This window comes from Malurus melanocephalus, unplaced genomic scaffold, assembly GCF_030028575.1.
Source record: "Malurus melanocephalus ecotype Western Australia unplaced genomic scaffold, MMel_1.1 scaffold_554, whole genome shotgun sequence".
In the NCBI taxonomy this organism is placed as follows: Eukaryota; Metazoa; Chordata; class Aves; order Passeriformes; family Maluridae; genus Malurus; species Malurus melanocephalus.
This window is the reverse complement of record NW_026623786.1, coordinates 365,843-391,800: the sequence shown is the minus strand read 5'-3', so window position 1 is coordinate 391,800 and position 25,958 is coordinate 365,843. Positions and strand designations below refer to the sequence as shown.

The following is a 25,958-nucleotide window of genomic DNA, read 5'->3' as shown; positions in this document are numbered from 1 at the left end:
ACCTGATTATATACTTGGAAAGGTGTTGTRAATTTACACCCCTTTGAAATCCTCAGGGTTTATGTGTTCCCCCATTATTCTGTCATGTACTGGAGAGTGGTGATCACTGAAAGGTGCTCATTCCATACCCCTCTTTACATTGCTCATCTTCACACTGCCCCACACAGATGAKTAGAAGCTTTGGGAATGGTTAGCATTGATGTCTTTGGTCAGGTTTTTTTATGTTTTGGTTTGGGGTTTTGTTTGTTTATCAGCCCATTATCYTGAAGCTTCTTTTAGTGTTAGCAGGGTTTAGCCAGAAGCATGTATTTTCCAGATTCAGAGCAGATCACAAAATAGTAGACTTTGCAGAAGTAATTAAATTGAAATGAAGAGGGGRAAAAAGAGGCATTTTTCTAATGCTCAGTTTAGTTGAAAAGATTTCTCTCCTGAAATCCAGCTGTACAGCTTACAGGTGGCATCACAATTGCCRTGAGGACTAAGAGCTGAGTAAGAACTGCAAGAAGACCATCTTTGGGATTGTGTTTATGAAAAAGATGCCAGGTCTGAGAACTTCTGCATCTTTCTGTAATTTTAATTTCCTYCCACATGCATACAAACAAAACCTTTCCATGTCATCTGTATACATGCAAGGAGTCYTGTGTTCCCTGTCATAAACTCATTGCTTGCTAGCTCCCACTTTGAAGGTGGCAAAGTCCCTCTGGTGTTCCTATTTGTCCTGCTTGGGGACAAATAATTAAGGCTCATTCCTATCCATGCACAAACCATTAACAGGGTCTGTTTTTTATTACAAGGCAAAACATCTTTTTCCTTCCTCTGGCTTGGGAAATACTTAAATACCAAGTGTTTGTGTGGAGCTTTTTCATTTTAAAAACTACATAATCTGCATAAGCAACCTACAAATCTTAGAGGAATCATTGGCATTATTGTTGTATGAAAGTGTAATGCTTATTACTAATTGGGCTGAGACAAGGAGTAAGGCTAATCSGTCACTGTGAAGTGAGAATAGTCATGGGGTGTGCATGATCCGAGCATGGGCCCACATTCTCTGAGCTCTAAACTCTTGTTTGTACCTTGGAAGGCCTCTGCTGTCCCATCACCTCCCATCTTTGAGTGTTTTGAGATGGACAGAATTACCTTGTTCAGCTTTTCCTGCCATTTGTTCACATGCAGCTGCTGTGACCCAGGCTGTGGCTGGTTTCTTTTGGCTTTTTTTTTTTTCTTTCTGCCCTGAGCATTSGGGAACACATAACACTGATTGAATGTTTGGGCCCTGCTGCCCATGTGAACCCCTTTCCTGGCACACCATGGTGGTGTGGAAGCACCAGGCTGTAATGCAGAATGTCACAGGCAGCATCAGGCCAAAGCAGAGGGTGTTTCAGAATCTCTGGCCCAGATAATTTACTGTGCTGTGCTCTGCTTGCTCAGGGTGACAAGGGACAATAAAAGACCACACAAGCTCTGTCCCAGTTTTAATGGTTTTTTTTTTTTTTTTTTTTTTTTTTTTTTTTTCTTTTTGGTCTCAGTTTTTTTTTTTTTTTTTAGTTTTATTTTTTTTTTTTTTTTTTTTATCAGCCCTAGTATAAAGGGTTCTATTAAAGCAGTTCAGAGATTGCTCCTAGGTTTACAGCCTCTCTGTGGTCTCATTGGAGACAGGAAGAGTTTATGTTAAGGTTTAAAATTAAATTGAAAGTTACTAGTTTTCTGCCTTACTGAGGGCAAGAAGGTTCTGACAGACACCAGGTACCACCTTCCCCTTTTTATTTTGTTCTAGTTTTAAGTCCTTGTTGACAAATCAGAGACAGAGCAGTTGCTAGGCTAGTGTTAGGAATACATTGATTAAAGATTGACATATCCGAGTGCTTGTCTGGTTTTTCCAGCTGTCAAGTAAAATTACATGCCTTCCCTACAAATCACACCTTGCATAAGCACATCTTAGGTGTGTGTGTACTTTCAGTGGCTGGTGCAGCCAGGAGAGAGATGTGCTGGTTTGTGCTCCTGTATCCCCATAAAGTGCTGCAATCACATTTCCTGAGCATGAATGCATTATGGAGGCACATCTCCTGGTTCACATTATTGATGTAGATTTTGGGGAAAGGTGATTAACCAATGTGCAGCATTGCTGGTATGGCAACCTMTGTGCTTGAGGTTGTTTTAGTTTTGATATTTTCTTGTGGTGGGGGGAAACACAAGTCTAAAACCAAACCCCAAATCTTAGCTCTGTTCAAGTTAAACTGAAACTGTAGATCTGAAGTGGGTACCTCTTACTACTGCTTCTCTATTCTTGTGGTTTAAGCCCAGCTGGAAATTCACTCACTCAACCCTTCCTCTCTTCCCCTCGCCCTGGTGGGATGGGGAGGAGAGTCAAAGCAAAACTTGAATGTGGAGATAAAAGCAGTTTAACAATTGAAAATAAAGTAAAATTCAGGAATAGTGGTAAATGATAATAAAAGAGGGAAAAGACCCGAGTGATGCACCCTGCAATTGCTCACCACCAACTGACCAATGCCAGACCCCCAGCTCAGATTGGCCTCATTCCAGATAACTTGCCCAGTTTATTTCCTGGGCATGATGCTCTGTGCTGTGGAATATCCTGGTCCTTTTGGGTTTGCTTCCTCCCAGTTTCTTTTGCATGCCCTCTCAATAGCTGAGCATGAGACGAGGGAAAAAAATTCTTTACCTAGGATAAACACAACTTTGCAAAAATCCAAAAYATCAGTGTGTTATCAGCACCACTCTTCTGAATCCAAAACACAGCACTGCACCAGCTGCTGAGAAAAAAATTAACTTTATCCTGACTGAAAGCAGGACAACTCTGCAGGTATTTTGGGAGTAGCTGTTTGCACTCTGCTGAATGTTTGTGTAAGTAGTTTCAGATTCAGTCAAGACTCTGGTAACAAAGTAGTAGTAACAGCAGTGCTGGGACCTTTCATTATTTCTCTTAACATGTCATTTTTGTTTMTAGAATGAAATGTGTCTTGCCACACAACAGCTTTCGAAGCAGCTYCTTGCCTATGAGAAGCAGGTATGTTCAGCACATGACTTGGACTTTTCTGCTTAGCACTTGTGAAGWAGTCTGTAAATGGTGTGTTTTCTGGAAGTGCTCAGAGCATTTGCTTTACTYGATTTCATGTGAAGGCAGTTGAGAATTTCCCCAGGATGTTAGAGGCAATTGGGTAATTTCTGAAAATCTTAAAAAAAAAAGGACCAGCTAAGCAAGTAAAAAAATCCCAAACAAGTACAAAATCGGAGTTTGTAAATTTATGAAGATACAAGTCAGTTTGTTCCCGTTCTATGACTTTAAAATGAATATAGTAAGAATTAAGTATTGTCCAAAATCCATTCATTTAAAATAAGAAGAGCAKGGTAAAAGAATGTATATGAATGAGTTTCTGCTTTTACATTAATTTCTATCAGTTGTTGCATTTTGTAGAAGTATTCATTAGCTTTGTGTTGTGTTTTGTACTCACCTTTATTGATCTGTGGACCAAATGTGTGTTTCTATTTCCAGCATTTTGCCTTAGGTAAAGGAGATGAAGAAGTGATATCCACCCTCCATTATTTTTCAAAAGTTGTYGATGAGGTAATTTCAATTGCTGATATTCTCTTTTTACAATACAAAATATTAGTGGTTTGGGTCCTTTTGATTCTGAGCCTTCCCACTGAAGGCTAGATTGTGCCTGGCTTTTAGAGTAATTTAATTTTGGATGAAGAAGTTTGATAACACATTTCCATAGTGGTTAGAGCCGTTTCTGTGGCTTCATCCCATGTGCTATCCTCAGAGCAAAGCTGAACTTCCRAAGGGAACTTAAAATGAGACAAAAAACAGATGTGTCATCTAGGCTGGGACAATCTTTAATTCCCTATTAAAATGAATTTAATTCCTTTCTAAGTTTTAAACCCTGCAGTTCAAACCCAAATTTGCCAGGTATGGGTGCGGGGCAACTGTGAATTGTTAAAGCTGCAGTTTAATTGCTGTGAGACCATGCAGAATCCAGAGATGTCTGGGGAAGGCTGCAGTACTGTGTGGTGAAGGCAGGGAAGCTGTGTGCAATTAATACCCCCCTCCCTGGAGATTTCTACTGAGTACTGGGAGTGTTTGTGAATGCTTTTGTTAGACCTGCCCAGRTAACATTTCAATGCAGCCTTGGTATCTGGGTCCTTCTTGCTGAAGTTTCATTTGTCACATCACTCTCTCTGCTGTGAGCACTGTGCTGTCAGAAAAGTCTTTTAKTCTACTTTTAACTCTCATTGAAAAGGCAAAGGGCTGTACAGAAGTCTGATGTTTGGGAGAGGAGAGAGGGTTGTGGGATAAAAATAAGTTAAAAATTTTAGAGCCCATGGATAACTCTAATGATGTACAGCAAAGAATTCCAAAGGTTTGTTTTGTTTTCAGTCTTTYCTTGATGCATGTGTGTTCTTGGGATACTTGAAAGGAGCATTTATTATCAGAAATCTTGTAGTTTCAAAATATTTGAGTGGGACCATTCGTTGGGGTTGCCCCCTGTTGTTATTGTGTCCTGGGTRACCCTTGTTCATGGAAGGACATTGTAGTTGTGGTGGTGGGACTCCATGGCATAGAGATTTAACAAAAACAGGTTAATAAAGGATAATTACAGTTTAAATCCTGTTGGGTTAAGCATTAGAATTAATGATCAAGTGAATTGCCCTAATCCATTGTGTGGGAATTGAAAAGTTCTTGGATCCTTGGGAAATACCAGGCAGGAATGAAGCATTTAGGGAGAAATCCCCATTTGTCTCAGATCTCTTGAGAAGTGTGTTTTAAGCATTGAAGTSCATCCTATCCACTGGGCACAAATGGCTGGTGTGTTTTGGTGTTCATTGTGGTTTGTGTTTTTTAATTTATGTTGTGTCTTAGAACATTCCTCTGTTCTCTGTTTCAGCTCAATATTCTTCATTCTGAACTGGCAAAACAGCTTGCAGATACAATGGTTCTCCCAATAATACARTTTCGAGAAAAGGATCTCACAGGTAAATTTTATTCTGTTTCAGTTTTTCTCATGTGTTCCTTCTTGCTTATTCCATCATCAACTGAGACATAATGCCATGTATTCTTTTGTTCTTTGATGATTCACAGATGAGTTTTTGTCACATTTTTACTCTGCTGCAGACTTTCATCAACAGGTGCATGTTTTTACTCAGACAAAACCAGTTCAAGTTCACCACGTATCATTTTTATGCAGCATATGGTGCAAGTTTAAAAATACACAGCTTTGTTCTTTGCTGGGTCACTGTGCTTTTACAGCAGTGTAATTTCACTGAAGTCATTGATGTTATAATTGYCAGAAGGGAAATTTAGCAGTGAATTGGGTTGAAAACAGTATTTATGGYACTTCAGAAGTTTGGGGCTGTTTGACAGGCACAAACAAGAATGTTGTTTTAACTTCAGAGAGTAGTGTATTGCCTCTTTTTCATGGRATCAGTCTTCTTTAAATCCTTGTCATGCAAAGGTAGTTCCAGGTAACCTGATTTCACAAATTTAGAAATTCATTACTTAAACAGCAAGGCAGTAATGCAAACATCTGATGTAATTTCAAAAGAAACAAGTTCATATTCAAGGTCAAGGACACTCTTACCTAGTTATGCAACAGAAATGTGAGTTTTTATGGCAGCATTTCATTCTCTTTTTTTTTAAAGTTCACTCCTGATTTTGCTCRTTGCAGTCCCATTTATGTCTTTCTTGTAGACATCATTTAGATGGGAGGCAAAACAACAGCAAAATAATGACTAGTTYAAGTTTATTATAATATCTGATTTGAAATTGTGAAGACATCCAGGTGTCCATATTAATTAATACTTTGTTTATCATACACTGTCAAATATAAAGCAGGATTTGGATGGTAAGATGTTGATTCCATAAAAACTTACCCACCTCTTTAATGTGACCTCGACACAGTGATTCTGTTTCCATCTTTATGGATTGTTCCCTCTTGTTCATTAAAGCTAGATATGAAAATGCATATAAAGCCTGCAACCAAAGCTTCAGCTGCTTCATGACAAAAAACAAAAGTTTCTTCAACTTCCCTGGATGTCTATTTTTTATTCTATCCATCACAGCATCCATTTTTTTTTCTGATGCAGCCTGTAGAACAGTGTTTTTAGTAGAGACCTGGCCACATTGGAATTTTCATAGAAGGATTAAGCAGGAAGCAAGGAAGATTAATGGGGTTAYTGTTTTTACATTTGATCTTGTTACATCTATACATTGAATACTGTAGAAACCTCTAGATACAAATTAGCTACACATGGAAAAATTTTGCCATTCTCCATCTGAGTCATAAAGAAGCATTTGGGGGAAAAAAAGATAGAGTGAAACTGATTAATGAGTAGGGTGTTAAAAATAATCAGAGACCATGATGACATCCTACAATTTCCTCTTGGTATTTTCACAGTTGCATAATGTCTGTTCTTGTGATTGTGCTTTCTTTGTTTCTTTTTGAGAAAGTTTTGCCAGCTGCAGCATATGTTGGTGGGGACACTAAGAGTAGCTTGTGCCCAACACTTGTGAAGTTAAGTTGCCTGTTTAGTCTCTCTTCTCTCTACATSTATCAGAAACTCGTGGCCAGTATTTGTAATTTAAGCATCATAGCCACCAGTCAGGTGTGTTAGATTCATATTTCTTTTCACAGAGCAGCTTAGCAAGAAAAAAAAAAATCCATGTTGAGGAAGGTTCATAGACAGGAAAAAGGTTTGAGTTCATATGTGTCTGGGTTTTAAATTTCTCAGTATCATGTGAGCACTGTCAGGAAGTTGTTCAGAACTCTGATCTTTTTTGATAGTGGTGGGTCTTTTGTCAGAATAAACACTGAAATGGTGCTTCTCTGGAGAAATGACACTGACAGATAAGGCATGTTTCTCATAGTGACAGCTTGCTCAATAAAATAAACTCACTCCACCCTTCATTTGTTATCTCCCTGTTCATTTCTCTAGCAACTGATCTGGTTTAGCATTTTCAGGACAGGCACAAAGTTATCCATCTCTGCTGTGAAAGGGCTGGAGTGGCTTGGGCAGTAAATACATCATAAATGGTCTCAGTTGAACAAAGTGTTAGCAGCTGGTTTTACTTTGATTATTTGATTTCTCTTTTCAGAAGTAAGCACATTGAAGGATCTCTTTGGCCTTGCTAGCAATGGTATGTGTCCCTGTTTTGTTTGTTTCTATTCATGTGCAGCTGTTAGAGCACAGAAAACATGTTTAATCTGTGTGCACACACATCACATTTCTAAAAAAAAAATATTCCTTMTCTACAGAACATGATGCGTCCATGGCAAAGTATAGCAGGTTACCGAAAAGGAAAGAAAATGAAAAGGTAACAAATGTGAAAGGGAAARTGAAACTTTTCTGTCAGCCATTCTGTCTGCATCATTGTTCAGTGTGAACTTGGGAGAGTTCATTGCTTAAATTCACAGTAGCTCAAAARTACCTGTGATTTTGTTTCCAAGCAGACACAAAGCTTTTAAACAACAGCTCAGCAGTTATACCTGCTTTGTCCAAGATAGGCAAGTGGTCAAATATTGTGCTCAGCTGGAGCCCTTCAAATCCATGGGTGCTTTTCAGMCAGAGGCAGTCCAAGTGACTATAAATAGCTTTGTATGGGCCTACTGTTGCAGAGCTGAGGTGATGATGCAGTGTCACAGAGTCCAATTCACTGTGAGCTGCCATGAAGCCTTGTGTCTGCTGTCCCTAGAGCATTCCATTCCTTTCATTTGCCTTCCTGTTCAATTTTCCTGCGTGGACTGTCACTCCACTTAACAATGTACATAACTCTCTTGGTGGGGTTTCTCTGCATTTCTCCCTCTTTGCCCACTGGGCTGYTATTCTAAAATACATCCCTTTGTCAAAAAGCGTGGGACTGGCCCTSTCCTGAGAGTGAATCAGTTCTGCAGGATGGTCCTTGAAAGGAAATGCCTTAAGAAAGACAATGTGATATAGCACACTGTCAATTATCCACTTCTGAATTCTGTACTTGCAGACTTGTGTTGTGATCTCAGCTACAAATAAATTTCTTGCACAGAGATCTGATCCCAGATTTTAGTGGTGGTAGTTATGTAGTTAGTAGTCACAGGGCTCCTCAAATGCTTTAGTATCTTGACAGAGAAAGGCTTGAAGTACTTGCTTTGGGTTTTGGATTTGCTTTTTTTCTCATCCTTAATTTTAACCTGGAGAAGCTCTGTAATGAGAGTTATTAAAAAACAGCTTGAATATAATCAGTAAATATATCCCTATATATARTAACTCTCTGTCAACCTCTTTATCATTTTTTATTCAGCTTAAGGCAGAAGTGGCAAAAGAAGTGGCAAATGCAAGAAGAAAGCAGCACCTTTCATCCCTGCAGTATTACTGTGCCCTGAATGCTCTGCAGTACAGGAAGAGAGTAGCAATGATGGAACCTATGCTAGGATACACACGAGGACAGGTATGCACAGTAAAGTGTTTGCATCACTTGGACATTCTCCTGGGAGAAGCAAAACATTGTAGTTCTGGATTTATTTTGGCAACTAAAATTATAAGGAGGGTGGGGGGAAACAATTTGCATTCAGCTTGCCTAGATTCTAACAACAGATTTTGTTTGTGGCAGATAGTTGAATGTTTAGATATTCAGGAAAGACAGTAATGAAAAGAAAATCTGATACTCTTCTATGCAAAATCAGCCTAGGGATAGTTTTTTCACAGCTGATCTGTCAGTGCAGTAGCATTTACTCCCACTGTTTACTCAGTCTGCACAAACTCTCCTATGTAGCAGTTCCCTTCCTGGCACATAATGTTCAGCATACTGATGAGGAGTGTGCATGATGGGGAACAGAGCATGCTCTGCAGAGCTGGAAGGACAAAACAGCAGAGAGGATCGAGCATAAGGCTGGAAAATCCTTTTTCTAATTTTTGTTCTACCAGCAATTTGATAGAGCATTTCTCAAGTCTGGAAATGTAAGACTGATAGATTGACTCTCCAGGATATCAGGAAGATCAATAAACTGGTATTATCACAGCACTGATTCTCATTGTCACCCATTTTAAGGGTYTTGTGTGCTTTGATTTTGAAGAAAGAAGGTGTTTGGAAAATGAGAATTGGGCTATGAAAAGAGGAAAAATTGATGTGGTGCTCTGTTTGAGATTGTTGTGGGGCTCATCTCCTCATCCTGTCTTTGGCAGACCATCTGCCTCATTTACAGTAGGTATTAAATGAGGATTCAGTCATTGTCCCCACCATGGGAGTTCACACTGCTTCTCTGCTGTAATTACCCTGAGTAAAAGAACTGCATTGGTTTCCTTTACTAGAAGCCAAACAGAACTTTGTTTCCCTGTACTTCATCTGCCAAAACTCATAAAGCCTTATCTGAGTACTTTATACAGGGAAGTCTCAGGTTGTTATGGGAATGACTGAATAAMCAGAAGGCAGTTGATGGTGATGCTTAAATAGTGAGAACTGCCCTTCAGCCCAAATACATGTTTTATTTATTAATTACTCAAAACATGTGTTTGCACTTTCCCATTTCCCATGAGTGAGCAGTCCATATGGAATTTCTGGAAGAAGCAATGGCCAGTACAGGGGTAGTTTGACTGAAAACTGGCATCAGTGTTTTAGCTAGGTGTGCCAGTCTATCATCAGTGGAATTTAGAGCTCTTCCCTYCTGAAGTAGGCTTCAGAAATAGAAGAGGTGAATCTTTCTTTAGGAGGGCATTCCTTCTTTCCTTTATCTGTAAAGGGAGCCTGTGGTCAGTAACAACATTGCAGAAATCTGAATCTTGGGAATCCTAGGTCCTGAGGTTAGAGAAAGGGAGTGAAATCACAGGTAAAAGTGGCTGAAATAATATGCTTAACATGCAAGAATTTGCTTTTCTATCTCTTCCCAGAGTAGATCATTGATTTTTTTGTGTTTTTATCCTAAATAATTGCACACACACATGATRACTGTGTGTCCTGCAGCAGTCTGCTCTGGTCTCCTTCTGTTGTGTGCCTGCTGAGGCATACCAGCTAAGAGAATTAATCTCCTGTCACAAAACATGCACTTTGGCCCTAGCAGCTTTTGTTTAGCTCCTTCAGTCGAACAAAACCATGGTAAAACTGTGTTTGAGAAAATCAATTGCCCTGGAGGCTTCTGCAAACAMAACAACACTCTCCTAGCTGAGTTTGCTGCAGCACTTTGAAAACTTTCCTGTTGGATTTAGTAGTCCAAGTTGGGCTATTAAATCTGATGGATGATTTGTGTCCCATTCCTGTTGCACACAGCAGCTCCTGACACCATGAGACCCAGTTCTGCTCAGTGCCAGTGTGGGAGAAGCTCCCTTATTTCAGTCCTTTGGCAAAGTTCACTGGAAACACACCTGTCAGCAGCTTATCTGTGTGTGAGATGTGAGAGGGTGGGGAGTTGCAAAAGTGGGAAGCACAAAGAAAGGCAATGCAGCTGTTTTGCCCATGTGTTTGATCTCCTGCCAGCAGTACCAGTCATAATGGCAACTCTGTAACACTCCCACAATCTGGCACTTGTCTGCCAAAGCCAAGAGAACCTTCAGTGTCCTTTTTTCTTGGTATTTTTTCAGATCAACTTCTTCAAGAAAGGAGCAGAGATGTTTTCCAAAAGAATGGACAGCTTTTTGTCATCAGTTTCAGACATGGTTCAGAGGTAACCYGATGCTTGTGTTTGTTTTTGTCGTTGTGCTGGAGTCTGAGGAGTAGTGYTGTAATCTTCAGCACATACCAGAGTGCCTCTTTTTCTTTCTAATTAGATTCCTTTCTTGCTTACATTGCATTGTTTGGTATATTTTATTAAAGCAATGGGTAGAAAGGATGTTTGTAAGTGGAAAAGAAAATGTTGTCCATACACTATTTTAATTGTATAGTCAGAAACTATGTACTGTAAAGTGTTCACATGCTTTCTTACATCCCTGTGTCTCTTCATGAACAGAAAAGCACAGAATTTGGGCTAGAAATGGGCTAACAGAATTAATATAAGAGACCTCAAGTGCTTTCTCAATTAGAGATATCCATATTTACTGGGCCTTCTGTAATAATACTGTATAACAATAACACATTAACCTCTCCAATAAGGATTTAGGGCCTAAAGTGTTTGATAGAGTAGCTACACGAGGCAAGCAAAACTCCTCACCCTAGGGAATGTATTCATTACCTCCAGWATAGGCTGTATTAGTCCATTGAGTTCAGCCTACTTTGCTGAGTCCTAAATTTCAGTAAATTGCTTTTGTACTCCTAATTTTGTGATAATTTTTTCTTACACATCCCCTTCATTCACTTGTAGCAAAGATTGACATTTTCTTTATAATTAAGTCCCTGCAGATGTAAACTTTACACTGAAAATGTAATCATAATAGAACATCATTCATAGAATCATAGAATGTTAAGGGATTGGAATGGACCTTAAAGATAAAGACTCAGTCCCAACTGAGTCCTTGTCTTTAATGCTTCAGGCCTTTCACATCAAATTGTAGCCAAATCATTGTTTATTCTCACTCTGGTGGCACTTTAAATAATGCATACCTGTTAATCTGAGAACTGTGCTACAAACAAGTGCTCAGTACAGTGGATTATTTCACTAAATAATTCTTTACTTTCTGTACTTTTATACTTACTTACATATCTTTGCACACTCATTTGTGAAATAAATCCCTCTACAGAGTCTACACAGCRTTGGTACAGACTGGGGGACAGATTTCAAACTCAATTGAAATAATGTCTTTGTTTAGTAGGTCTAGAGCATCTTAATTGTGTCTTACAGGCACAGTGAGGATCCTGCCATTGTATCCTCACCACAGAATAAGCTCTTGTTTTCCAGAGTCTCACAGATTTGAGTTCTGCACAGTGTGYAGTCACAAATGGGAACAAAAACAGGCTGCTCAGTTATTTTACTGTAACTGGATTTTGTGTTTTAAGTCTGTCACACAGTAAAGCTGGGAAGTACAACTCAAATGTAGCCAGTAYAGGAGTGTGATGTCTTTGGAAAAACCAAAAGAGAAGTTTATAAAATGCTGAGTGGCATTGTGCAGCASAGAATTCCTGCCACAGGACAGGCTTTCATGACTTCAGTGTGCACAGCCACTGCAAAGTGCTGCCCACTCCTCTCTTCCTTAGAGCTGAGGATCACAAAGCCTCAGGGAGTCAGATCTGCCTGCTGGTCAAGCTAAAAGCTTCTCACTTGTCAGATTTGTTCTTTTGGAACAAGCTGATCAACCCATTGTGCGGCTACAGAATTTCAGTAGTGATGAGGTCTTGCATCTATTTMAGCTCATTGTGAAACTGAGTTTTTGTATTTAAAAGCTGTATTTATATAGTGAATATTGCTAATGGTGCAAAAACACAGGAGATAGATCCCTAACATATTCCCAGTAACCAGTTGGCCTAATTGCCACAAATGCACATAATTTCAGGATTGTCAGCACTTCACTTCTTTCTGCTGTGGAGATGGGAGAAACACATCTTAGGAACACAGTCTGGGAAACCAGGKGAAGTTTTGTCAAAAGCATTTTGTGGTGCAACAAAAATGACAGATCAAAAGATTCATTGAAGTAACACTTGGGTAAGAACTGACAGCATAGTTCCATTATATCTAAAAATGGAATTTAAATAATTCTTATTCTGACATTCAGTGACRAAGTGGAAAGGCATTAGCTTGCAAAATATGGTCTGATTTWAYTCAGATCTGATGTTATTACTCAGCCTGGAACTCAGCCTCTCATGTGACTTGGCTAGCTGGTGAGATGCACACAGCTGCTCTCATTTTGGTGATGTGGGAACTTGCTAAAGATGTGGAAAAGCCTCAACTAAAGCAGCATGAAAGAGGTTAACACCATGGTGCAGTCAGATACTGCCCAGTCCTTACAGCTGCCTTGGAGACCTGAGCCCCTTTATGTGCAGGTTATCTAGATATAGGTGGTTGGTTTTTTTAAACAACACTTAAATACTTCTCACACACTCATTTCAATAAAGCAGAATTGCCTGTAAAGGCTATTCAAAAAATAAACTTCATCCTTGCACTAATCTCAGCTGGTATTTTGGTTTATTATTTTGGCTTACAGATGTTAGCTCTATCCTGGTGTACAATGGCTAATGATGGCTTTGGGTTTCTTTTTGTGTTGTTATTTTTTTTTTTTTCCCAGCATACAGGGAGAGCTGGAAGCYGAAGCTGAAAAAATGAGAATATCCCAGCAGGACTTAATTGCAGTTAATGAATCTGTTTACACCCCAGATTCTGATGTAACTTCACCTGCCATCAATAGAAATCTCATCCAGAAGGCTGGCTACCTTAACCTTAGAAAGTAAGAAGGTCATTGTTATCTACTGGTTTGCTTAGTTACTACCTTTTTTTTTTTAAATGTCATAAAAACTCCCCAGGGAATGATGTTTGAAGCTCCTGAGTTACTGTGGTAGCTCTACTTTTCAGCCCCTGAGTACCTCTGTCATCTTTGGAAATGTGTTTTTGAAGCTTTAACCAAATTAGAGGCATTTGAGACTATTTTTCTGAAAACAGGAGTTCACTTCTGATTGAATTCACCTACAGGTATAATTTCCTGCATTCAAGTGGCTGAAAATTAGAAGCTGATGAGGCTGGTTTCAGATTGTTCCCAGATCTTAGAGCGAAAGWAGACATAGTATTTATAAAAATAAACAGCTGTATTTTGTAATTTATACATGCCTTTTCATAAATTACCTGCTTTACATAAATACCAGCTTCATGGGCAATGTAAGTTTGTRACTTTGAATGTGTATCATGTGTTAAAATGTGTAGAGTTACCTCTGCATGTATATTGAAGACATATAATAACCTTGTTGATGTGATTGATTAAATATCAGTTTATTATTTTGTTTGTCTGATAGTTTCTTCTTTGTGAATGGACATTTATTGGTTTCTCATAGTATTCCAAGAGCTRGATTACAGTATAAAAATGACTCTAGTCTGGCAGAGATGGACTCTGACATCCTACTTGCAGTAGATACTTTTTTAATTATAATTCTTTGTGCTTTGTGCTGTGAAACTGAAATTTCTCATATCAGTTACTCAGTACTCTTTTATTCCTTGATTAGAAGGTAAAACTTCTTTAAACTTGGTAAACATTTTAAACTTGGATGCTTGGAGTTAATTTATTTTTTCAGCTCTGATTAAGGATTAGTTTCTGCTAGGAACAGGTGCTGCTTTTTCTTTTTAAAAGAGACCCATCATTTAAAAAAATGCCAGGGTGAACATAAAGCTCTGATTAGCATCAGGATTATGTTTGCAGTCTTGTACCTGTTTGGAGTCACTTGTAAATAGTAACGAGTCTTTATCACTGCATTTTCTCCTCAGTAAAACAGGTCTGGTGACTACAACCTGGGAAAGACTCTATTTCTTCACTCAAGGTGGCAACCTGATGTGTCAGCCGAGGGGAGCAGTAGCTGGAGGATTGATCCAGGACCTGGATAACTGCTCTGTCATGGCTGTGGACTGTGAAGACAGGAGATACTGCTTTCAGATCACCACTCCTACAGGCAAAGCGTATGAGCAGCTTTTGTTTGAGACAGCCAGTCACACCTACCCTGTCAGATGCTCTTTCCTGTGAAACATGCTTGGTGTAGTGGAAGCTTTTCTGGGTTTCCAGAAGGGTGTTTCCAAATTAAAAGCATCTTCCTTCCACTCCTCCCCCCACATGCAGTGTCTTTGACTGCTGCTCATTCATAATTTTTGTTCCTSTGATGGTTAATAGATGCAAAGCTTGGTGATACTGTTGGGGTCAAACAGTCCTGGTGTCCACTGTTASCATTTACACACTGTGTTTTTATTTTAGGGGTATAACCCTGCAAGCAGAAAGCAGGAAAGAATACGAGGAGGTAAAAATATTTTCTTAATGTTATTATTCTTGTACACAAGTGAGCTTGAAGACTTCAATTTCATTTTTCCCTTCCAGTGGATATGTGCCATCAACAACATCTCCAGACAGATCTATCTCACTGACAATCCAGAGGTGGGAGCTTGTTTCTATCTTTCAGTCCATTCCTTCAGCTTGCTCTCCCATTACTCTTAATTTGGTAAATTATATGTCTAAAAGACTTGTTCTGTCTTATTTTCATAGGCAGCTGCAATCAAATTAAATCAGACAGCCCTGCAAGCAGTGACTCCCATTACCAGCTTGGGGAAAAAATACGAAGTTCAGCATCCAAGGTAACATTCTCCCTTGCATGGAGCAGGGACTGTGTGCAGTTGTCTTGAGCCTGGGGTGAGAGATCTCAGGAAGATGTTGGGATTGTCACAGAGTCCTGCAGAGTCTCTGCTGGTAATGCAGGTGTGAACATGGACAGGACTTTGCTGAAAGTCAGCCCTCACTCAGAGCTGATCTGCATTAGCCTCTAATATACCAGTGCTCACTTTTTTCCTAAATAATATTTGGTTAAAAAAAAGAATTAAGAGTCCTCAGTAATCAGGAAAATATTTTATGTGTCTGCACAGTGTTCAGTCCTGTTTTGGATTTTTGAATAATCTTGTCTGCCTTCCACAGCAAAGGTAGTGTGTCACTGATTGATAGAAACGTACCTTTATTTTTTCCATTTGCACTTTAGCCAGACTGTAAAGAATATGGAAAATGACAAAATAATTCCCAGTGATTCAGCTGGCATTCAAGACTCCACGCAACTCATTGCTGCTGGAACACCGATTCAGTTTGATATTGTTCTGCCTGCCATGGAATTTCTGGACCAGAACAGAGGTGGCAGGTATGGCCAGAGACAGTGAGGCATCACTCTAASAGTGTGATTTCAGGTGATGTGGTGTTGCAGCATCTGTTTGTGGTGATGACCAGGATCTATAAGTGACATTTTAATTCTTATTTCACAGGCGTGCAAACCCATTTGGGGAATCTGAAGACAGCAGCAAAGATGATGAGCAAGGTCAGTGCTTTCATGCAGATAAAATTAGTCATGATTTYATCTACCACTGTCTCTTAAGCACCTGACACCACTGAGCAGAAGTGACACAGGACARTGACATTCCTGAAGCAGCACATGCAGGGCTTGGCCCTGGCTCTTCTCCCCTCCCCTGTGCCTGGAGCCCAGAGCCTGTCAGAAAACTGCTGTGAGAACCAAAGCAGAGCCTGCAGCTCTGAACACTGATCCTGCTTTGCTTTCCCTTGCTCACCACCAGCCATAAGGGGAGCCTGATCAAGTGATGGCCCTGCTGCAGAATGGCTGCTTAGCTGTCAGTAAGTTTTATGGTGACAGTCAAGGAAGGATTTGGTTAAAAYCTCATTAGGCCCAGCTGCATTGAAGGTCAGGAGGACACAGAAGAAAGGGAAGAGTGTACAAGGCTTAATGGAAGCCACGGCTTGTGCACAGTCATGAATTTATCAGTTTATTGCACCCCATAGCAAAACAGGCAAAGGAATTTTACTGGCTAATCAGATAAAGCAGAAAGGACCAGTTACACTTTCAAAGCTTCCAGGCAACTGCAATAATTTCCTTCCCCACCTCCACACTGCTGCCTGTTCACACACTTTGAAACTGGGTCAGGGCACTGTGTGACTCATGGCAGAAAGCCACTGCTCATGACAGTCACCAGCCACAGGCTTACTGTAGAATTTCCAAAGTGAATCAAATCATTCCACTGACACTTTTGAAGCAGCACAGTGAAGGAAGTCCTGCTTTTTRTCTTGCAGATGCCCTGCTGCAGCAGATGTTTGTGGTGCAGTTTTTAGGGTCCATGGCAGTGCAGTCTGATGCGACGTGTGAGGTGATTTATGAGGCCATGAGACAAGTGTTGGCTGCTCGGGCCATTCACAACATCTTCCGCATGACTGAATCCCACCTCATGGTCACCAGCAAGAACCTGAGGTACTCTAGAGGCTCTAACTTGTCAATATTCTGTTCTCCTCCTACAATTTGTGATTAATTATGTATTGTTGGTTTTGTTTTTCTAAGACATACACCCTTGGAGGGAGCAAGATCCCAAGAGTCACTTTACCTAGAAAGAAATGTCTCTTTTCTTATTCTGTAGTATCTAGAAATGATCCCCCAGACTAAGCTGTAAGAATGTCCTATCATCAAAATTTAAGGGATGCAGTGGGTCTGTAAGACCCTGCAAAGGTACAAAAAAATAGTACAAAGCAATGGATTGGAAGACTCTCTATCCTAACACTGTTTTTTGTCACTAGTGTCACTGCAGAATGTGCTGATAGCAGACATTCCCTTTAGCTGGGGTGTGTTTATGTCCCTCTGCACTTTCTGTTAGCCCAGGCACTCAGGATCCTTTCCTGACTCTGGAAGGTGCTCTGACCTGTACCTGGCAGGCAGCTGAGAGTCAGAGCTGAACCTTTCCAATTACAGCTAAAGCATCTGATTTTGTGCATGCTTCCTCACCTCTTAAGCTGCTAGACTGATTGTCTTTCTCTTATAAAGCCCTTTGAAATTACCAGGAATCACTCTAAAATAATTTTCTTTCTTTTTTTTTCCCCAACATGTAATTTTAGGTTAATAGATCCTCAAACCCAAGTTACAAGAGCAAGTGTAAGTAACTTTTCCCATCACTGCAGTGACTACTCAGTCACATGAACTTGAGCTAACCAGCTACCTTGAGCTGATTAAAACCAATAAATTCTTTATTTGACTTTTCCAGTTTGAACTCAGCACTGTGACACAATTTGCTGTCCATCAGGAGAACAGAAGACTGATTGGCTTTGTGATCCACCTCAGTGAGACCCCAGGAGAAGAATCCATGAGCGCGTACATTTTTGAGAGCAACACAGAAGGGGAAAAGGTTTGCACAAGATTTAATAAAACACTTTATTTARAAAACAGGTTTGGGGCTTCTTGGGTTGCACACCTGAGAAACAGTGCCACAGAAACAAGAGCTGCTGAAAGACTGTTTGTGTTAACATGCAAGCCTTTACTGGCTTATGTCTGAAAAGGACCAAATGAGCAGAGGATGCAGCAGYGTGTAGCAGGAGGAAAGGATGGGAGTGCTGATCCCAGTATTGAGAGGGGAAAGTGCTGTGCAKCCCCAGCACTAACAATGGAATGTCAGCTGTGGTGAGATGTGAGGTTTTCACAGACAGGGCAGCCACATGTGCTGACAGCACCCACTGTTTGCTGCTGCTGGATCAGAAATMAGAGTGGCGTGGAGAACTTGTGTCCCTACAAACAGTAAAACACTTCCATGCACTCCCTCAAGTGTGGAATYAAGTCTGGTGAATAAAACTAACCAAGCTGAGTATGAAGATTTACCAGCCTCAGTGAGCTTTGAAGCTGAACCCGTGATAGTTTTCTTTTTCTGTAGTTAGCATAGCAAATTGGTATTCCACTTCTGCTTTTAGGCCTGGTTTTAAAGCCTTAAATCAGCACTGACACTTGCACGGTTTACTCTTTATTTAAGGAACAAAAAGCCAAAACTGAACTGATCTTTACATGTATTACTTCTTTGTAGATTTGCTATGCCATTAGCTTGGGAAAAGAAATTATTGAGGCGCAGAAGGTAAGAGTTTGTTTCATTCCCAAGGTCTTTGTGATACATCACATTTTGCTTTTTGGCAGCTCGGGCCAAAAGTACTGTCTCAGTACTTCAGGTGTGCATAAGAAAAAAGAACCCCTACTCTCCTAAGGACAAGTTTTGCAGGCATTATTTAACAGAGCAAAAATAAACTCAGTTTGATTTCACAGTAACAGAATTTGAGATTAAACGTGCCACCCCAAACCAAAATCAGAATTAACGAAAGCTGTGAGCAAAGCTTACAAAAAACCAAACCAGCTCTTTGGCATGAGTGTAAATCATACACACTGCTGTTYCACTGTGACAAACTTGTATTCTTTCATCCCCTAGGGAAGAAAATCAGTGTTTTTCCACTTAAAATAAATGGCAGTTACCCTGTCCCTTGTAGATACATTTTATCTGTGCAGATGTGACACTAATACATTATTATTTGCTGTATATTTTCTCTGCTAAGATTTTAGAACGARTGGGGGAAGCTTTTAGTCACAACCAGTAAGCATGGGTACAAGAAATAAGTTATTTAGCCGCTAGCTACTGAAAAGCAAGGAAAAAAGTAACTAAAGAACAGCAAAATAAAGGCTCAAAATTAATTTTTTCCTGCTTTGATACCCAAGGGTTGTCTTTCCTTAATCAAAAAGTATTATTTATATTTCAAATCTTTATTTTAAAGGTTGTTAAAAAAAGTTGCAAAACCTTAAGAAGTAGTGGAAATGTGTGTTCCTCAGATGCTGCTGCAGCTTGCTGACCTCTGTTGTTTTTCAGGATCCAGAAGCACTGGCTCAGCTCATGAGGTCTGTGCCACTGACAAACGATGGCAAGTTCATGCTCCTGAATGATGTGTCAGAAGAGGATGGAACCATGCACGAAGGAGGGGAGGAATCAGAAGCATGAGGAGCTCCTGTCCCTTGCTGCAGCTTGGCTGGGAGCAGCACAAGCAGGGAGTTGTTTTGAAGAATCTCTGGTTTTCAGTCACCTGCACACAGCCGAGTTCAGCTTCTCCTTTCCTGCTGGACAGCTCTGGGCAGAGCTCCCTCTGGATTTCATGGAACCACAGCAGGACTGGGCCCTGGAGGCGTTTTGCATTTGTGAATGTGTGGGTGGAGCTGACAATCCTGAGCGAGGTTTGGGCAGGATCCCGGTGCTGCTGGGGCAGGAGCCCTCACCCAGCCGGGGTTATGGCATTTGTTACCCTTACAGGACCAGCAGCCTCTCATCCCACTGCAGCTCCTGTGAGCTGGCAGCTCCTCTGGCAATTATGGCATTTCTCACCCTCACAGGAGCAGCAGCCTCTCATCCCACTGCAAACATCAGGCCTCCAATTCCCTACCCTCGTCCATTTTCATAGTTTGCATGATTATGTGCATCTGAATGAAGGTTAAAAATGCACTATCTACTTTATTTCAGATGAAGTTATTTTTAGTCTAGTTTAGTTGTAACAAGATTTATCTTTTGTGTTTAGCCTATTTACAAAACAATTTGTTAAACACTAAATTTTTCCTATTAATATAATCTATTTTTATATTGCATCTAGAATAAGCTTACAAAACAAATCTAAGTGCCTACTCTTACCTTCCAGGGGACCACACTCTCACATTCTGTAATTAAATAATGGACATAATGTACCTCCTTGATTTATTATTCTAAGTACCACTGACATGCAAACCTCAGAAGTAGGCAATGAATGTGGCATGTTAGCTGTGTGCAGTTTTTCTATGGTTAGGTTTCTTGCCAGAAATGGTAATTGTAGGACAAATAAGTACTTTTATAGTAAGAATTCTTTGTATTTTTAACATTGTGGTGACATGCAGCAGCTGAGTCTACCAGCAACTTTTGGTTTTAAGAAACTGAGCAATAAAATGTTAGATTACAAGTCTACAATGTATTGACAAGTCTCACAGTACCTTCCTGAGATTAGTCACTAGAGATTTTTGGCTAGTAAGTTTACATTTTTTCTCTCCTGAAAACATGAGCAATATTACTTAGCAAGAACAAAAAAAATAGACAAAATGAAGAACTGTTACTGGGGGAGAGGTGTAATCTACAGCATAGTTTATATTAATCAAGATAAGATTAATCTTCTAGATTAATCTAGAAAAAAATGGCTGAAATTCCTCAAATTTAAATTAACTCTTCTCAGTCACTAGGAAACTAGATTTTCCATAAGCAGAATTTGTGCAAAAGTATCTGCAGGACCCCAGATTGGAAGTGTTTGATGTGGAATAAATTTAATTGAACTGGTTATTGAATGTTTTAAAGTACCACAGAAGTAAACCTTTAGTAACTGACACAAAAACTTATTCATAAATAAAAGCTGAAGCTGTCTTATTAAAAAATCAACACCCGCTGAACTGGTGTWACTAAAAACACTAAGAATGAAGTTCTCAAAATTGCATTTATTAACACAGTTTTATGTACATAATGTTCTCTACTCACAAACCAAAGAGACTGGAGTAACAAAATACCCTTTTGTACAATGAGTTAGGAAACATTAAGTAATACATTTGGTCCTTTGTACCTGAGAAGCTGAAAACAGCTGTTGATGGACGTTTGATGCAACTCAAATTTCCTTCTGGTTCTGGTTGGGAGCTGCAGAATCTGCCCTTCAGCAGYAGGAGTTTGCAGAGCCAGGGGTTTGTGGCACACAGGGCATGGCCCTGGCACAGCTGTCCCCACCCCAAACCTTGGCACAAGGGACACACCAGGGCAGGGGTGGCAGTGCCTGCTGTGCTGAGAGCCTGGCCTGAAGGAAAAAATCCCATCRTGTGTTKGATGTCCCTGCAGCAAATTCATCAYCCTCGCTTTTATCACCCCKGGGAATTGTGAGTGAGCGTGKTTGGTTTGGTTTAGGGGATTTTTTTGTTTTAGCTCCGTGGTCTCATCTCCAGATAACCCAGTTAAGGTCTGTTTGGTTCCTGTAACTGCAACAGGAGSCCAAAAGCAACAGAAAGAGTAGTAGCACCACAGCATGAATTTTGCACCCCTTCTGTGTCCTTGTGGGGAGAAAAAAGGATTTAATCAACTCTGTGTCACACGTGACATCCAAACCCAGGACCCACCTCGGATTTCAGATGAGAAAAAACTTTCTGTGTGTCTATGCTGCTACATGACAAAAAGAAGTACAAACTACAGTCCTGTATMAGCAAGAATAGCTCTATTAGCACTGTACATATTTGTGGATGTAGATATTTTTGCCACATAGAGTATACATTCAGTTCTCCCAGATTCAACAGGCATCTATAAAAATAGGCTATGTCCTTCCTCTAGAATTTCCATCACCAGAACCACATGAATTCCTTAACCATGGCACATGAGGACGGTGCTCAGTTCACRTTCTGTTCAACTGCACAGTCTTACCTTAGCAAGGTAATTGTCTTTCCAAAAGAAAAAAAAATGGAGAAGGGAGAATGCAAGTGCAGATTAGAGTGAGGGCTSTGTCTGGACAGCACACAGCTCCCTACCAAGGCCATCCTGGGGGAAAGGAACACCAGCTATGGGTGATTCTGCATTGCTGGGGAAGCAGGAAATGCAGCACTTGGCCATTCCACTCCACGAGCTTAGGTGACTTCAGCTGAGATGGGAATGTGGAAGGATGAGCACAGCAACTGCAGCAGGAGGGGAAGYAGCAGCAAGAATGCTGATCTCAGCAGTGCTACTGAGAGGGCAGGGTTTGGTCAAAAAAGAAGTGTACACAAATTAAAAAAAAAAACAACCCTGTATCAAAGTAAAAAAAGCAAAAATACAAATCAAGTAATGCAGCATTCTTTAGGGCAGTTATAATTAAAAATAAAAACTTTAATGAGCCCAGCTGATTTTAATAGTCCACGAAGCTTCTGTGTCATGTTCTCAGAACCAACAAATGGAACTTTCATATCAGTCTGGTCTTTCCAGTTGTGACAAAACATCCATCCTTGCTGTCTGAATGTTGAAGTGACTGGCAGGAAAGGGCAAATCAGGAATTGTTTTAACCTGTGACCCAAGGGTGGGTGGAACAATTTGAGCTATTAAAACAAAGGCATTAAAGCAAGTTTGGTCTAAAAATACAGTTAAGGGTGCCAAAAAAGCTCCCAAGGGTCATTCTCTCAGCTGGACTGACTAGAGTAGTTTATTCTGGTTGGCAAGACCTAGAAGGGTGCTATGTTCTGGGAGATTAAAACACACCTGTATATTTTAATCAAAGTGTTTCCTTTTAAGCTAAGTCTAGCTACTTAAGTTAGGAATCTGAGTAACTCTTGCATGATCTAGAACCTCTACTTGCAGGCATGGACAGATGTTTATATATATATATATATAGAGAGTTCTCACAGTGTTCAGCAGCTTCTGAGCCTGCAGTGCAATTATTGTTAATAACCAGGCATGTAAGACTGTATGAACAACACGTGGTACAACAGACCTCCAAAGGCTAGGAAATACAGAATTGAGGCTGAAACTTGCAATTAGGCACAACATATTCATGAAATGTAAGATCACTTCATRGTTACAGACACCCATCACAGTGTCTGGTCATAAAAGGAAGAGCTGATTGTGGTGCTGTCTTGGCTCTGGATTTCTTTACTTCTGTGGATGCAAATCAGACCTTCGGTATGAAATGAGAAGGAATTTGTTACCTTCACTTTTCTGCTTTTCCCATTCTTTGAGAAAGGGGGGAAAAACAGGGGAAAAGAAATGCCTGACAGGATCCTAAGTTCCCACAGCACAAATACTGTCCATAGTAATAATAAGGGAGTTTGGAAGAAAACAATAATAWGCACTTCCATTTCATGTAATGGGTATAACACACAGTCTGGGACTGCATTCAATTCAACAGGACTGCACAATGACATGTGAATGAATTCTTTTTTTGGCAACAGATACACCCAATATTTGGATTAATTATTTTTTTCTGGATGAAGAGATGCCACTTYAAATCTTGGACCAACAGCCCATGAGTTCAGGGTTTTTTAAATGCTTTTAAATGCTGTGATAGAGATGCGAGAATGCATCTAAAAATTAATAAGGATTTTTTAATCTGCAGATCTGTACTTTAACTGCCTCCAAAGTCAACATTTTTATTAAATTATTTTCACTAAAGAAAGTRCTGTAAATAATGCAAACTCCTGAAAAATAGGAGTTTCTACAGGAAATAGAGACATACACAGACCTAGCCTCACTGGATGCTAGTATACTACTGTACATTTTCTCTTGGATTTWACAGAGCAAGTAAATAAAATCTAGAGCTTTTACCCCTACAGAGTGTTACTGATGAAGACAAGGACATGAGTTATTTGAGTAAGTAATCATCACCCATACCAGCCACATCATTTCACAACAGGCTCTGCAAGCGTGGAGTTGGAAAGATCTCCATTGGTTGCTTTACCAGATTCATCTACAAAAATAAAAAATAAAGACATGGATCACGTTTAACACAATATGTGAAGCAAAAAAACCCAAATCTTAGCATATATATGTAATATAAATACAAATATAAAGATACAGAGATACAGAGATACAGAGATATAGAGATATAAATATAGACATAAATAAAAATACAAATATGTGAAGCTGATATCATAGAAACACCAGATGCAGTGTATCATGGTCAGCACATTCAAACTGAAAACAAAAAGGATGCTGGCCCTGTGAAGAAATTCGTGTTTGGGGTGAAAGATTTTTCAGTCAGCAGTATTTGTCTAAAAATTAKACCTACAATGCTTCAGTCTAAATAACATGGTAGATGGCATAGATACTATTACCATGTTCAAAACTTTTCACCCTGCTATGTTCTTCTCACTGCAAAATATATTTCTTGGGGAACTGAGCAGATACCACAAGAGATAATATTTACTCTAAAATATAATTAGGTGAAGCTCTACAGAATGGTCTCCTACAGACTCCAGAGCAGCGTGTCTGTTCTTACCACAATGCTTGCAGTTGTTTGGATTTGTTCCTTTTTTGTGTCTGTGCTGAGTGTTTATTTGAGTGACTTCACTGAATATGATCAAATATAAATTCATGCTGAAAGATTTTTTGCTTTATGTTTTTCTAGTGCAGAAGAAAACTAATCTTTTTTCTCCAGTGACTCTAATCTCACAGGCCACTTGTAGGTTTGTCAGARCTACAGTGGAGAATTATTTCCCAATTCAATTTGTAATATTCWTCTCCCTGAGTTTCTAAGTAACTTTTGACTGAAGCTCATTTYTATATCTTAATCCTTAGGAGACTCTAATTTATTTGGAAATGATTTTCCCAAGAGAATCTTTCAGAATGCATACACAAGCAGGAATATAAATGCAAAAGGCACCATGTTACCTAATCAAGAGACCACATCACAAATTAAGATCTTACCCTTTGAATATACAATTCCATGGGAGACCAAGCATATCATGAACATCTGAATATAAATTGTAACTGCATCATCTGCCTATGCAAGGTGAAAGCCAGCTGGTATAAAAGGTGAAAATCAATTTATTTCACACCAGCTAAGGTTGCCATTGTCAAATTGGTAATGGGAGAGGTAAGTACAATGCTGAAGTTCCTGAATTTAGTATTACTGTAAGTATGCAATTCTCCCTGTCCCAGGTATTTGGGGTCAGTKGGGTCTTTTGTGCTGTTGGGTTTTTTTTTTTTCCAGCCCAGAAGCCCAGCTTGAAATTCAGCTATTTGGACTTCTTGGACTGTTCTTGCTGCATCTCCATCACCCATAACCACATAAACCTCATTCTGGAGTACTCAGTCAACCCACCAGCAAGAAAGCAGCCATGGATAAAACAAAAAAGGACCTTCCCTATTAAGGCACACAATCCCATGAGCCAAAATGCTCTCCATATAGTTTTCACTCACCTTCTTTTTCTTTCTTTTCCTGGCTTTCTTCTGCTGCAGTTTTGTCTGCTCTGAAAAAAATTCTTGCACTGCTTAGTGAGAAATAAAGGAGTTCAAATTCCTAAGGGAAAAGATAAAGAAGAGGAGCATCAGTGTATCACAAGAATGAATTTGTAGACAGATATCAATGGGATTTTTCAGGAATAGCCAGGCTAGCACCTTGATTTCAGTATCCAAATCACTTAAATTCTCTTGAAAATCTTTCTCCATTCATACCTTATTCACATGCATTTTACAAAGCAAATGTCAGCCTCTACATCAAAGGGCAACTTAAGCAAAGCAGCATCACTGCAATAAATCTGTCACTGATCTACTGAGGCTGAAAATGAGATTTGTAGCAGCAGTGAGAACTTAGAGCAACCTGCCCATGGAAAATCATGCAAGGTAATAATTTAAACARCCACAAGCTTGGCCAGTGTCTGAACCAAGGTTTAGTGATGTGGCTTTTTAACACTGAGGAGCAAACACAGTGCACACTCCTGGAACCAGAGGGAATGCAGGGCTTTATTTCAACAAGCCATTACAGAATGTTATCATGAGCTGTACAAACACCCAGTGTCAGATCTGTCTCCCATCAAGAGAGAAAAGGAACCACATCCCAGATGAACCCTGAGCTGCAAAATT

The 25,958-nt window shown here is 39.8% G+C and overlaps 2 protein-coding genes across 5 annotated transcripts in view; one reads left to right on the top strand and one right to left on the bottom strand.

Annotated features, from left to right (window-relative positions):
* The window catches only part of APPL2 (adaptor protein, phosphotyrosine interacting with PH domain and leucine zipper 2), a 31,504-nt gene extending 10,948 nt beyond the window's left edge, over nucleotides 1-20,556 (top strand). Inside the window, exons 3-21 of the mRNA XM_057382206.1 lie at nucleotides 2,966-3,025; nucleotides 3,512-3,583; nucleotides 4,905-4,992; nucleotides 7,112-7,153; nucleotides 7,272-7,330; nucleotides 8,291-8,437; nucleotides 10,561-10,643; nucleotides 13,132-13,290; nucleotides 14,316-14,504; nucleotides 14,794-14,836; nucleotides 14,914-14,970; nucleotides 15,079-15,167; nucleotides 15,563-15,715; nucleotides 15,837-15,889; nucleotides 16,654-16,828; nucleotides 17,464-17,500; nucleotides 17,610-17,750; nucleotides 18,417-18,464; nucleotides 19,242-20,556. Coding sequence (XP_057238189.1) covers nucleotides 2,966-3,025; nucleotides 3,512-3,583; nucleotides 4,905-4,992; nucleotides 7,112-7,153; nucleotides 7,272-7,330; nucleotides 8,291-8,437; nucleotides 10,561-10,643; nucleotides 13,132-13,290; nucleotides 14,316-14,504; nucleotides 14,794-14,836; nucleotides 14,914-14,970; nucleotides 15,079-15,167; nucleotides 15,563-15,715; nucleotides 15,837-15,889; nucleotides 16,654-16,828; nucleotides 17,464-17,500; nucleotides 17,610-17,750; nucleotides 18,417-18,464; nucleotides 19,242-19,370 — 1,824 coding nt within the window. The 3' untranslated portion in view covers nucleotides 19,371-20,556. The remainder of the gene's footprint in view (nucleotides 1-2,965; nucleotides 3,026-3,511; nucleotides 3,584-4,904; nucleotides 4,993-7,111; nucleotides 7,154-7,271; nucleotides 7,331-8,290; nucleotides 8,438-10,560; nucleotides 10,644-13,131; nucleotides 13,291-14,315; nucleotides 14,505-14,793; nucleotides 14,837-14,913; nucleotides 14,971-15,078; nucleotides 15,168-15,562; nucleotides 15,716-15,836; nucleotides 15,890-16,653; nucleotides 16,829-17,463; nucleotides 17,501-17,609; nucleotides 17,751-18,416; nucleotides 18,465-19,241) is intronic.
* A 65-nt stretch (nucleotides 20,557-20,621) lies between these two features.
* Nucleotides 20,622-25,958, bottom strand: part of WASHC4 (WASH complex subunit 4) — a 38,774-nt gene continuing 33,437 nt past the window's right edge. The window contains exons 32-34 of one of the 4 annotated variants that reach the window (XM_057382203.1): nucleotides 25,296-25,395; nucleotides 23,766-23,841; nucleotides 20,622-23,052 (exon numbers count right to left, since the gene is read on the bottom strand). In XM_057382203.1, the coding sequence (XP_057238186.1) occupies nucleotides 23,774-23,841; nucleotides 25,296-25,395 (168 nt within the window). In that variant the 3' untranslated portion in view covers nucleotides 20,622-23,052; nucleotides 23,766-23,773. Of the gene's footprint in view, nucleotides 23,842-25,295; nucleotides 25,396-25,958 lie in introns of all 4 variants that reach the window. The other 3 variants (XM_057382204.1, XM_057382205.1, XM_057382202.1) reach the window with 3 other exon arrangements.